The sequence below is a fragment of the Camelina sativa genome, chromosome 12 (assembly GCF_000633955.1).
Source record: "Camelina sativa cultivar DH55 chromosome 12, Cs, whole genome shotgun sequence".
Classification (NCBI taxonomy): Eukaryota; Viridiplantae; Streptophyta; class Magnoliopsida; order Brassicales; family Brassicaceae; genus Camelina; species Camelina sativa.
In genome coordinates this window covers 20409070-20423566 of record NC_025696.1, presented here as the reverse complement: position 1 = coordinate 20423566, position 14497 = coordinate 20409070, and the positions used below count along the sequence as shown (strand labels likewise).

The following is a 14497-nucleotide window of genomic DNA, read 5'->3' as shown; positions in this document are numbered from 1 at the left end:
TTTTAATTTTTCCCCTCAGCCGACGAATGCAAGGGAACCGCGACGGTTCGTGGCCTCTAAACGCCTCCACTAACAACAGTGGAAGTGGCAGAGGCAACGGAAACATCAACAACACCGTTCCCGGTGGAGGAGGATACCTTCCTCAGGCGAATCCCTTGTTTCCCAATTTCAATCAACAACCTATTAGATACCCTCTCCCTCAGTTTCCGGCGAATTTTTACCGCCCTAGTTTACCAGACTTCTCCCTCGGAAACCCTAATTTCCAGAATCTTAGCTTCCATCATCAACAACAAATCCCTCACCAATTTGGAGCTAACGCTAATGTTTTCCTTCAGAACCATAGCCAGAACAGCTTCTCTTTCCCTCCTCAATCATCTTTGCCTAGTAACAACGATATCAGTACCTCCTCTCAAAGCCACGAACTTTTCGAAAGCTCTTCCTTTAAACGAAGACGGCAAGAGGAGGTTGTTGTACAGGGGACTGATGTTGTCCCCCCGAGTTCTGATTTTGCTATTGGTGAGAGTGCTAATTCCTTTAGTGTGACTCTACCCATCTCTACTCATAATGTGTCTTTGGATAAGTCATCCGCAAAACCGAAGCGCAAAGTTGAAGTTATGCGGATTGATAAGGCGGTTAACAAGACGCGTAAAGCAGTCGCTGCTGCTGGAGAGAGTGTTTCTTCGACTAGAGTGTCCAGAGCGGTTCTTGAAGAACTTCAGGCTGATTCTTGGCGTTCCTTGGGTGTTCAAATGCAAGATGTTCCTTCTCTTCGTCAACTTATGGCCATTGAAGGCAAGGTAAGAACGGAAACTTTCTCATATCTGGACTATGTCTATCTTCTTCTGCAGAGCTTTTATGTTGAGGAAAAAGATTTTGGTGTATCTCTTGTAGATCAATGCATTTATTCACTGCTTCGTTGGGGCTAGAAGAATCGTGACCCTGTATGATTTGGAAGCGGCAATATGCCGGAACGAGTTTGTTGATTCTTTCGATGATTTGGAATTGGGACCTTTGCTTCAGCATCCACTAGTCTTGCTCTATTTTCCATCCATATCCAGTTCTACTGGCCCAGTTCAGATCACTAGTGAGGAGATAATATCATTTCTTGATAGCTATCTGCACACTTATATGACAGAAGATGTTAAGCTCGATGAATTTCTCAATTTTGTTGCAAGCCAAAAGTCAGTTACAAGCAAGGAAAAGCTTGGTGTGCGTATTCAGAGCTTGCGGTATGATTTTTCTCTGGATTCTAAACTTGCTTATGAGTTAACTTATTTTGATAGTACAGTAAGCTTGCTTTATAAAACTTGATCAAGGAGATGTCTTCTTAGAATATTTTTTTTTGGTTTTTCAAATGTTGGATCTGGTTTTATAAGAGATTACTAGATTAGGTTCTCAGCTTGTTCTTAGTATGAACTGTATTAGCCTGATTATATGTACATCTTTTGTAGGATGTATGTATCGTTCATTCTAGACGCGAAGAGACAAGAAGGTGAAACATTGAAAGTCTTACTGACTGAGCTGCATCAAAAGTATCACATCCCCTCCTCAAAGAAACAACGGCAAGATAGACCCTTAACTGTCTCTGAGCGTGCTGACTCATTTGCTTTACATCATAAGGATTACTGTGGCAAGCATACAAGATTTGATTCATCAAGCTCAGATGATAGTGATAATGTATATGAGGTTGGGAATCTTAATAGTTCTGACCATATCAATAGTTGTCCATATCCATCTGTTGCGGAAGAGATGAAGCGGCTTGGGGGCTCCAATAAGAAAAGGAAGGGTGAAAAACGTAATCACGAAAAATCTGATTCGTCCAAACTGCTTAGAAAAGCCCCCTCTAAGTCACAAGGACACGCAAAACAAGAGATACTTAAATTGGCTGATGATTCTGATGCTAAGAAGGTTTTCAGTGTCGATGAGGCTGATTTCACACTTTCTGAAGGAGATTTAAGGGTGTTTATTTCAACTTGGAAGGACACATGTAAAGAGCTAAGCATTTCAACCGTAAGTTCATATTGAGATTGGATGACTGTTTGATTCATATATCAAATACACCGTAGGTTCATGTTCGTTTATTTTCTAATACTCTCTTTTATTACTGTAGTTTGTCGAGAAGATGTTGTCTTTTTACAACTTGGGGGGCTCTGAAGGACGACGAGCTCAGATTAAAAGAGCTAAAGCAATGTCATCATTTCCGTTTGTTGGATTACTAAATGTCGCTGTGAGTGGTCATATTACTTTTGTTAAAGTTTTTTGCGTTTTTCTTTTTTCCTTTCATTGAATTTAATTGAAGAATTTTAGTAAAAATCTCGTTTAGTGCCTCCTAATCTGACGTCCTCATCCAAGGATGTATTTTTTTTTCTCTGCAAAATAGCTGTTTTATCCTATCTCCCAATTTGGATTAGAACAAAAGGATGTTTGGCTACTAAATTTAAGATTTTTTTTTTTCATCTATCAAATATTTATTAAAGAAAAAGCTGTTGTTTTCCGTCACTTTGAAGATGGAAAATGATGTGGTTATTCTGTCTAGGTCTGTGTGAACTACTCATATATTTCAAAGTGAAGGATGCGAGATTATTTCACGTTTGCAATTCCGATTTACATTCAAACTCATTTTTTACTCCACTCCTCAGTTTTACTTTTTTTACTTTACCCTTTTTGTTTTTCCCTTTTTTTTTGCTTTTTTCCGGTTGAAAAGATATATGATGGTTTCACTGTGTAACACAGGCTCACTATTTTCTGTTATATCTCCTTTTCAAATTCTGGAAGTTTTGCTGGATTTAAAAGCTAGACGATTTCCGCTCATACATCTACAGTTACTTGGTTTAATGTTGGTTTTGCTCTTGTTGTTTTTCTGTTCTTTCTCGTACTCTTTTTTTTTTGTTTCTGTGTAATTCAAGCCTCCCTGCTCCTGAACTAAGACGTAGCACCCAGTTGCAAAGTCTTGGAGTTGAGTTCAGCAAATGTATAAACTTCCTCTAGTTCAGTTTTGCTCTTTGATAAATCACAATGTCACTGAGGCAGGCTGAATAAGGATAAAAAAATACTACACACTGTGGATCATTCAAAACTTTACCCCCTTGTCACCTCCAGCCCCTACTTCATCTCTTTGTTTCCCTATTAAATGAACTAATGAAAATCTTCCAACATCTCATGTTACTATTATGAAATTTCCTTGCTATTCCTTTTTTACACCTGAAATTTAACATCGAGTTTGTAGCATCTCAAAAAAAATTTACCTGGTTTCGTGCCTTGTGCAAAAAGCATCTTGTTCAATGTTCGAGAAGTGTCTGCATTGTCTTTCTTTAATTGTCTTTGTTTATTCTTGACAATCAGACGAAAATAAAACCGCAACATTACAAGAGTCTTTAGGTGCAGTGGGAAAGCTGTTTCAAGCAATTGTATCTCTTTATCTTTGCAATTAATTCATTTCATTTACTTTTGCTGAAGGAAAAGTTGCAGATGTTTGCCGTAATTGAGTAGTAACTTCATTTTACCCCCTTGTTAAGGAGTTTTTCTACGGATTTGTTTACTTCATTATGAATTGTTTTGTTCAGCTAAAAATAAAGAAAAATGTGTAGGATATAGATTAGAAAATTTGAAATGTGTCACATATTGTTTGGCAAAAGAGTTATGTTTTCTGTAGATCGACTTTTATCTCTCTCTGTTATGGGCTTCATTTAAGTTACTTTTGGAACAGTATAGATGTTTTTCTGTGGGTTGACTTTACCTTTCTCTGTCAAATCAAGATCATCAGTTTGTTCTGTGATTTTCTTTTTACTACATATGACTATGCTTTCCTCTCACTGAAATACGGTAGAATGAGCATCTTTAGTGATACCAATTTGCTATATTAAATGAAATATGCAGAGTTCTGTTTTGTGTTGTAAAATATTATCTGTTAAGTTGAAAGCTAACTTGCCCTGGAAGCATTTCATCTTATGTTTAATTGTAATAATTAATGTATGGACAAAACATATATTTTCCGACACATCTAGTATGACATAGATGTTGAAGCAGGATATTTTCAGTTCTACTGATATTTTCTCATTTGCTTGCATGCATTGGTTCTAATTTTCTTAAAGATGAGCTTCCTATACCCATTGTCTCTTATTTTTGCTTCATTTTTTTCTTATGCTACATTGGCAGGTAACTTCATTACGACGTGGAATGTGGGATAGCATATATGATAATTTGCAAATGACTAGCTTAAGTGACACGACTAATACAGGCTCAGGAAATCAAGTTGGTGAAATTAACCCAAGTGAAAACCGTGAGTTAAGCAAAACTCAGCATGTTATGCCTCCTAAATACAGTGAGTATTTTTTTATTCTCTATCTTCATTTGCGCTCTCTGCATGTTTAATTTCGGTTATTTGTTGCCAAGTACTTTTTCAAATTATGGTCAAGCTACACTGTAGCATCATGATAGTACCTTAGTTATCCAAGTTATACGATTAAGGAACTATAATAGAATGGGAAATGTTTTCTTGAGATGCATTATCTAATAAGGTTCTGTGGTAGTCTTTTGGGGCTAGTCAATTCTCTTACACTTTGCAATCTGATCAATTTTATCTATTAGGTAACACTGTTGAGGAAATTATCAGAAGACTTTCCTTGTATTTTGAGCATGATCTTTCTGGAGAGAAGCACATTGGTATCTTTAGGAAGCTACAGAGTTGCGAGGTTTTGTTGGTAGAGCAATTTCAAGTGCATAATTTTGAGTCTCTTGGTTGGGGTGGGTTTTTCACTTTCTTGGAAAAACATATGTTACTACTACCAACACAACTTCAAAGGTTTCTATCTAGAGAATTACGGGAAGAGTTTCCTCTGGAGGCCCACGTGAATGAGAATCTGTTGACCCTTTTGCTTTCACAAGCTTCTGAATTTTCAGGTGATAATGTAATATCTAGAGAAATGGTAGCTCGACTGCTTGCAGAACAGTTTCCATCAATCAATTTTAAGGTTGTAGGAAGAGATTCAGAGGAAAATTTCACTGAAATCATTGCTAAGAAGAAGTCTTATTCTAAATGTGTCCTCTTTTCTGCAACATTGTTGGGAGCTGAAAATTCTTTTACCAGTAAGCATCTAGAAGAATCTCTGACAGTTNAAGCAAAACTCAGCATGTTATGCCTCCTAAACACAGTGAGTATTTTTTTGTTCTCTATCTTCATTTGCGCTCTCTGCATGTTTAATTTCGGTTATTTGTTGCCAAGTACTTTTTCAAATTATGGTCAAGCTACACTGTATGTAGCATCATGATAGTACTTTAGTTATCCAAGTTATACGATTAAGGAACTATAATAGAATGGGAAATGTTTTCTTGAGATGCATTATTTAATAAGGTTCTGTGGTAGTCTTTTGGGGCTAGTCAATTCTCTTACACTTTGCAATCTGATCAATTTTATCTATTAGGTAACACTGTTGAAGAAATTATCAGAAGACTTTCCTTGTATTTTGAGCATGATCTTTCTGGAGAGAAGCACATTGGTATCTTTAGGAAGCTACAGAGTTGCGAGGTTTTGTTGGTAGAGCAATTTCAAGTGCATAATTTTGAGTCTCTTGGTTGGGGTGGGTTTTTCACTTTCTTGGAAAAACATATGTTACTACTACCAACACAACTTCAAAGGTTTCTATCTAGAGAATTACGGGAAGAATTTCCTCTGGAGGCCCACGTGAATGAGAATCTGTTGACCCTTTTGCTTTCACAAGCTTCTGAATTTTCAGGTGATAATGTAATATCTAGAGAAATGGTAGCTCGACTGCTTGCAGAACAGTTTCCATCAATCAATTTTAAGGTTGTAGGAAGAGATTCAGAGGAAAATTTCACTGAAATCATTGCTAAGAAGAAGTCTTATTCTAAATGTGTCCTCTTTTCTGCAACATTGTTGGGAGCTGAAAACTCTTTGACCAGTAAGCATCTGGAAGAATCTCTGACAGTGGGAAATGATACTGAAGCAAGAAGCAGCATTCTTAATGCTGTTGCTTCCAAAGAGGTTTTAGATGTTTTGCTTAGAGTTCCATTGTTGTCAGACTTGAATTCATGGTGTCACTGGGATCTTAGGTATGCCCCACAGTTTGGTCCTCTTATGGGCTGTTTAAATGAGATTAATTCAAAAGATCTGTTGTGTCTAGCGACAAGGGATGGTAAGATCATTAGAACAGATCCTTCTGCAACAGCAGATTCGTTCTTAGAGGCTGCTCTTCGAGGATCTGCTTACCATACGGCTGCACAGTTGTTGTCGTTGATATCATTAAATGGACGAACACATCTACCATTTTCCCTTTTAAAATGCTACGCAAAACGTGCATTTGAAGTTTCTTTTGATAACCATTCCGAGGAGGTGGAGCTAAATGATAGGAATTCTGTTGTGCGCATGCATGTGCCAGTGAAGCCGAGTACTTCTTTGGACAAGATGATAGTAGAACAGAGAAATAAAGTGGCTAAAAGTAACTATGCTGCCTCTAAGTTTCTTCTTGATTGTCTGGGGTATCTACCTGGGGAATTTCGCAGTTTAGTTGTTGATGTCTTGCTTTCGGGACTACGTTCTGTTGTTAAAGATGCTCCTACAACTGTTTTGTCTGCATGCGAACACACAGAGCAGCGCATTATGCTTCATGATGTCGGGTTGCTGCTAGGCATTGTTGAGTGGATCAGTGATTACCATAAGTTTTCCTCATCATTTTCACCGAACTCAGCTGTAGTGGAGAATGCTTTGTCCAACTTAGATTCTGGCGCAGGTTTTGTGCAAACCGAATTGGATGACCTAATTCAGACCGAACAACGATGCATGATCGTATCAGAGAAGTCGTGCGAATACAAAAATGAACCTCATGAATCTTGTCACACAGTTGGTGATGCTGGTACTTCATGTGATTCTGTTGGGGAGGCTTTCACCCAGACTGCACCCGAGTTTCATGATAATCCAGTCTCTGTTATTGATTCAATCAGACAGGATGAATTTGGGCTGGACTCAACTTCTTCTGGTACTGAGATGAATATGCTGCAGAAACAACATGCTCGGTTAGGAAGAGCACTTCAGTGTTTGTCCCAGGAATTGTATTCTCAAGATTCACACTTCATTCTTGAACTCGTGAGAACTCTTACCTTCTTTCTTTCTTTTTTTATAATCTTCTTGCAAGCATTATAATTAGGTTCACTGGGGCAATCTTATGCATATGTCTGTTCCTATGACCGAGTTCTATTCTGTCCAAGATGATTGGCTATTCGGTAATAACTTTATGCTGTCAACTGGTAGATGAACCCGTTATCATTTATTCTTATAATGGGGAGGGTTAATGAGTATTAAAATGTTTGTTATCTCTGTTTGACATCGTAGGTCTCTTTATCACTATTTCTGTAGACAGGAGAGATTTAATGGACATTCCATTTGTGATCCTCTTACTCTCTCGCTATTGTTGCTTCAGGTTCAAAATGCTGATGACAATAAGTACCCTGAACACGTGGAACCCACACTCACATTCATTCTTCAAAAGACCGGGATTGTTGTTTTAAACAATGAGTGTGGCTTCATGCCTGAGAATATTCGGGCCCTGTGTGATGTTGGTCGATCTACAAAGAAAGGATCTGGTGGGTACATAGGGAAGAAAGGAATTGGCTTCAAGTCAGTGTTTCGGGTATGTACAATCCAAGCTTATACTAAGTTTACGATTATAGTATGCTAAGCTAAGAAATGGCCTTGGAATTTCTATTCCAAAACATGTCTTTGCCAGCTTGAAAGGCATATGTATATAGCTAAGTGATACACGAATCGTAGCAAATTCTTTCTCAGATAATTCATTCTAACGCTTTTGCTTGGACCCACTTTCCAGGTTTCTGATGCTCCTGAGATCCACTCAAATGGTTTCCATTTCAAGTTTGATATAAGTGAGGGTCAGATTGGATATATTTTACCGACTGTTGTACCTCCTCATGATATGGAATCGCTTATCAGCGTGTTATCTGGCCGTGCTTTACACCTAGAGGATGCAGGATGGAACACTTGCATTACACTTCCTTTCAGAGCCATTGATTCTGAAAGAACGACAGTGAATCACATTGAACCTATGTTTTCAGACCTTCATCCGTCATTACTACTCTTCCTACATCGCCTCCAGTGCATAGTATACAGAAACATGCTTGACGATTCTCTCTTGGTCATGAGGAAAGAGGTTGTGAGCAAGAATATCATAAAGGTTTCATGTGGAGAAAATAGTATGACCTGGTTTGTGGCATCAGAGAAATTAAAGGCTGCCAATCTTCGTGATGGCGTTCAGACAACAGAGATTTCTATAGGATTCACTCTTGACATGATGGAAGATGGAACTTACAGATCATGTATGATTCAAGAACCCGTTTTTGCTTTTCTTCCTCTAAGAACTTATGGTTTGAAATTTATTATACAAGGGGATTTCATTCTTACATCATCAAGGGAGGATGTTGATGAGGATAGTCCTTGGAACCAGTGGCTGTTGTCAGAATTTCCGGGTTTGTTTGTGGATGCTTTGAGGTCCTTTTGCAGTCTTCCTTCTTTCGCCCAGAATCTGGGTAAAGCTGTGTCCTCATACATGCAGCTCGTACCTCTAGTCGGGGAGGTGCATGGATTCTTTTCTTCTCTTCCTCGTTCTATTATATCTAGATTGAGAACAACAAATTGCTTGCTGCTTGAGGGAGACGGTGAAGAATGGGTTCCTCCTTGCAAGGTTTTAAGAAACTGGAATGAAAAGATAAGGGTTCTTCTTAAGGATGGATTGCTTCAGGAGCATCTTGCTTTGGGTTTTTTGGACAAAGATATAGTTTTGTCAGATTCTCTGTCAAGGTCACTGGGCATTGAAGACTACGGGCCGAAGACTCTGGTGCAGATTCTTTCTTCATTGAGTCACAAGAAAGGTTGTCTGCAGTCAATGGGATTTGCATGGTTATCGTCTATAATTACTGAACTTTACATACTATTCCGTTCTTCTGGGCATGGTAATGGAGAGTTAGGTATAGATAAGACTCTTATAGATGACCTTCACAATATCCCTTTTATTCCCCTGTCAAATGGTAAGTTCACCTCTTTAGATGAAGGTGCAGTATGGTTGCACCATGACACCTCTGGGTTAGATCTTGGTGATGTATTTGAAGCATTTCCTATGCTATATGGAAATCTCCGAACCATTGATCATTCCCTTCTTTTGGCGTCTTCTGTTGATGAAAAATCCTGTGTAGATGACCTCACAGACATGCTTTGTGCAATTGGCGTTCAAAAGCTGTCAGCACATGAAATCATAAAAGTTCATATATTACCAGCCTTTGAGGCGAGGATTAGAGGTACAGAGGAGGGTTTGATGGTTGATTACTTATGCTTTGTGATGACACATCTACGATCTGGCTGTCATATTTGTCATAATGAGAGGAACTACATTATTTCTGAGTTAAGAAGCAAAGCTCTGATATTGTCAAATTATGGGTTGAAACAGCTAGGTGAGGGGTCAATTCATTTCGGTGAAGAATTTGGAAACCAAGTCAACATGAAGAAGCTTACCAAAAACTTGGATATATTGTGGCCTGTGGTTGATGGTACCTACTTGAAACATCCAGCATCAAAATTTTATGCATGCGGATTGAATGAGTGGCGGGAATTTTTTCAAGAGATTGGAATAGCTGATTTTGTTCAAGTGGTGCAAGTTGAAAAGAGCATTGCTGAATTCTATTCTGTTTCACGTTGTGAAAAGTATGATATCAACTTGTTATCTCCCGAGTTAGTTGTCAAAGATTGGGAATCCCCGGAACTAGTTGATCTCTTGTCTCTCTTGAACAAAAGTAATGGCCGCAAAGGTTGCAAGTATCTTTTGGAAGTCCTTGATAGACTGTGGGATGATTGTTACCATGATAAAGCAACTGTTAACTATTATTCGGGTACGCATGGTGTCATCAGATCATCAGAATCTTCATTTATGAGGGTAATTTGTGATTCTCAGTGGATAGTTTCAAGCATGGACAACAAATTGCATCTTGCAAAGGACCTTTATCATGATTGTGATGATGTGAAGTCAATACTTGGCTTGAACGCTCCCTATGCAGTTCCTAAGGTTGGTTTGGTTTTGTCTTATTTGGTATTATAACTATTAGTCGAATATACGCAGTGAATAAATTGATTTTTGAGTATTTATCTATGGACTTATAATATTACATGGATGGTCTTGAAATTTGATTAGAGGTTTGGGTTCTTTGTGGGACGGTGTGTTGTTTTGATATCTTATATTTTGCTTGGTATGATTACTAGTTCACTACCATATGGACCTCCTACAGTGTCTTACTGAGCGGAGGAGTTTTCTTACCTATATGTTTAACCTCTATATTTGGGCTACTGTGGAACAGGTTACAAGTGTGAAGTTACTCAGTGATATTGGTTTTAAGACCAAAGTTTGCCTCAATGATGCTCCGGAAATCCTAGAAACCTGGGTACACTGTGAAGACTCTTTTAAATCAAGGTAGCAATTTCAACATGTTGCTTTTTTTTTTATACAGTGACTCCCATCTTTTCTAGATGAGTGTTGTGATTTAAGTTACATTCATTTTTACTTGTTTTCTTTCCACTTTATTACAAATAAGGAAGTTCTTAAACACTGTTCACTATTGTGCATTGGATGATTTACGGCTGATAAATGATTTTCTGCTGGAGATTTGTTTCTTTTTAGCTCTAAAATATCAGGTCTAATGACATGAGAACTGAGTTCTAAACGTTTTTATAAGTGCCTTTTATGTGTACGTATGAACAGAGTTCATGGGATTCAGATAAATTTTCCATGTAATTTATTTTGCAATTAGTTGTTATTCTTTTTATATAGTTACAACATGCTTCTTCTAGTCAAGTGTTTGTTTTTCCAACCCCTTGTTGTGACTCCAAAACCCCCTGATGATGATACGAGACAGTCCTTTCCTGATGTTTTTTCTAACAGCATACAACCTTGTCTTTAATTTTGCAGCATCTCTCAGATTACCAGGTTTTACAAATATTTGTGGAATGAAATGGCTGATTCAAAGGAGAAAATAACTGAAAAACTTCATACTCTCCCGTCTGTATTTGTACCACATGAAATTGGAAGTAGGCAGAATGATCTGATATCTGGAATATTCTTGCCACTTGGTGATGTTTACTGGAATGATTCTGCTGGCGTTTTAAATGAGATAAAAGAGATCAGTTCGCAGATCAGCAGTGTTGTGGAATCATTGCGTAGGAAAACGTTGTGCACTATCTATCCAGGTCTCCATGACTTTTTTGTGAATGGTTGTGGAGTACCTGAGACGCCTCCTTTTCAAGAATACCTTAAAATTCTAGGGCAGTTCGCACATTATGTGTCACCCTCATGTGCTGCCAAGGCTGTAAGTTATTTACTGATTCATCTCGTCCTGTTTATCTTCAATCTATGCTCTTCTTTATTAAAGTTTTAAGTTCATGCCTATAGGTCTTCAAAATTTTCTTGAAGTGGAGTGATGACTTGAATTCTGGCAAATCTTCCGAAGATGTCGTTCATTTTAAAGAGAGACTTTCAGAACTCGAGTACACTGTACTTCCTACTGAAAATGATAAGTGGGTTTCCTTGCACTCCTCGTTTGGTCTCGTATGTTGGTGTGATGATGAGAAGTTAAAGAAGAGATTTATAAAGAAGGATAACATTGAGTTCATTAACTTTGGGGAAAATGATGATAAAGAGCAAGAGGTGCTTCAAACAAAAGTGTCTGGACTCATGCACAGCTTGGGCATTCCAAGTATTTCTGAGGTAAACTTATCTTCTCCTTCACAAAAATATATTGAAAAATGCAAGCCACTTAGTTGTACATGTAAGGGCTTCCTAGGGACATTAGATTTGCTCTGAAATACAAGAGTAAGCCTTTCTTATTGTGTTGATGCACTTACTCCAAAAATATCATCTTGTAGCTTATATACCAGGGGAGAACTGATATATGTGTCTCCGTTTCTACTATGTAACCTTAATTCCAATTCACTCTTGTGGTATTTATGTATTTTTCAGGTGGTAAAACGTGAAGCTAAATATGAAGGTTCGCAAGATAATACTGTAACAGTGTCACTTGTAAACTGGGCTCTGCCTTATGCCCAGCGATATATCTATACTGTTCATCATGTGAAGTATACCCAGACAAAAAAGACAGTCCATAGTCAACTCAAGCGTCTACAAATCTTTGTTGCTGATAAGTTATGCTATAGGAATGTCATACCGCAATATGGCATTAGCTCTAAAAAGGAGTTCAAATGCAGCTCTCTTCTACATGTACGTCTTCTTTCGTTTTTCTTTTTTGCGTTATTTACACAAAATATTGCGGGATTTTAGGGGCTATTTCATACTCCTCTCTGCTGATATGCAAAGTATCCTTTGCTTTTGTCATAACCATGTGACCGGAACTATGGTTTTGTAATACGTCAGTTGTTTATTCCCAATCTGGAAAATTAGCATGTGCTTTTTTTTGAAGTTTTACTATGCAAGTTCAATCTTATATGTTAATCCGATGCAGATTTTTATAGTGCAGCTTTTTTACTGATATATTATTATGTTTGTTCTTGTTGTCTTCAGGATAAAGCTCTGTACACAACACCATGTCTGGATTCCCATTCCTTGTTCATGGAACTGTCTCGTTTGTTTTTCAACGGGGTTCCTGATCTGCATCTGGCAAATTTCCTTCACTTGATAAAAACAATGGCAGAATCTGGTTTGAGCGAGGAGCAAATGGAATCTTTCATTCTGAACAGTCAGAAAGTTCATCAGATTCCTGACGATGAGAAGATCTGGTCCCTTAAGTCTGTTGTTAAAGCGAAGAAGAAAGCTGGAATAAGCTTGAGCTGGTTACCTTCAAGTTCCAAACCAGGACATAGTTCTAGCAAGGCCCACGTTGATGATTCTAAACAAGAGCTGGCCTCTGGTATGCATAGCAGCGGTGAAGAGGATGAAACAGAGGCTCCTGAGGAAAAAATACCGACTGAGATGACTGATACCAACTTGTTTTCTGGATATGATAATTATGCAGGCACAAGTTCACGAACTAGTGAGCCAAACCCATTGCATTCAATGCATATGATTAGTGGCTCAACCCCAGGGAATCAAGCTGCTACTAACTTCAATCCAAATCTTCCTCATGAATGGAACAATTCCTTCTCGGTTAACTTCAGCGAAAGAGATCAGCTTCACACCGGCACACCCTGGGCTGCACAAGCGCAACAGACCGGTAGAAAAGGTGAAGAAATAGCGTACAGATACTTTGTTGCAAAATATGGCAAGGAGGCTCTGGTTAGATGGGTTAACGACCAGAGTGAAACCGGTTTACCTTACGACCTACTGATCGAAAGCCGAGGTGGTAAGAAAGAGTACGTGGAGGTGAAAGCAACGGTGTCGACGCGGAAAGACTATTTCAACTTGACAGTGAGAGAATGGCAGTTTGCAAATGAGAAAGGGGATGGTTACATAATTGCTCATGTTTTGTTAGGCAACAGTAATGCAATCCTCACACAGCATAGAAACCCGGTCAAGTTATGCCAAGAAGGTCATCTCCGGTTATTGATTCTCATGCCAAACCAGCGAAACGAGGTCAACGTTTCATTTTAAAAACCCAGTCAATCGCTCTCTCTTGTTAATTAGATTAGATTATTGGCATTGTACAATATTATACTTTTTAATTATTTTTAATTTAAATTCTTTCAGACAGATGGGTAATTTAGCAGAATCAAACCAAACCAAACTAGATGTTCTTCACCAAAGTTGTTGACAAAAAAAAAAAAAAATAGTCCTTGCCGTAACCAAATGGAGTAATGGACTTAGCTCAATTTAAAAGCGAAGTAAACCCGATTTGTTCATTAACTATCAATTAAATGAGGAAGATAATTAATTTTTTAAGTAATCTAGTATTGATTACCTTGTTCCAAAAATGGCTTCACCTAACTACTATTATTCTCTAACTATTACCTTGTTCCAAAAAAATCAGTCACCCAATTATACTCCGCCTAATTTTACATATCCTTCTTAAATAATATTACAAATATATAACAATTTTTTTTGTTATTTAGACATTGAGATCGAGAGTTTGTGATGTTTTACCATAAGTTATGTTAAAAATTTAATCAGAATCATAAATCTTAAAAATATGTTTTCATGTGTTTACCATAATTTTGAATTCAAGACTATATTTTTATATTCTATTTGGTGTTTTTTAATAAATAGGGGCAAAACTATACATATTTCAAATATTTTCTATTTTATTTTATTATTAATTTAATAAATAACCTTAAAAATATTTTCTGATTGAGTCTTTCAATTTTTTCGCTAGGGGTCAGATCTACCCCAGATGTCTAACTAGTGCCTAGCAATTTTTTGAACAAGGGATAGTTATGTATTATTTGATTATTTATTTTTCTGAATAATAATTGTTTTCTTAAGTTTGGTGTGATCAGGGTTTTTATCTTGTTTTTTAATTGTGAATTTTCTTTTTAGGTATTTAT

At 37.6% G+C, this 14497-nt stretch overlaps 1 protein-coding gene across 1 annotated transcript; it reads left to right on the top strand.

The window, feature by feature from the left end:
• On the top strand, nucleotides 1-13706 carry LOC104732332. Its single transcript, XM_010451862.2, has 13 exons — nucleotides 1-797; nucleotides 892-1229; nucleotides 1452-2010; nucleotides 2111-2227; nucleotides 4156-4321; nucleotides 5421-7099; nucleotides 7434-7643; nucleotides 7839-10079; nucleotides 10369-10481; nucleotides 10977-11373; nucleotides 11457-11771; nucleotides 12024-12281; nucleotides 12582-13706. Exons 1-13 carry the CDS (start codon nucleotides 27-29, stop codon nucleotides 13605-13607), a joined length of 8190 nt encoding a protein of 2729 aa, XP_010450164.1. The 5' UTR covers nucleotides 1-26; the 3' UTR covers nucleotides 13608-13706.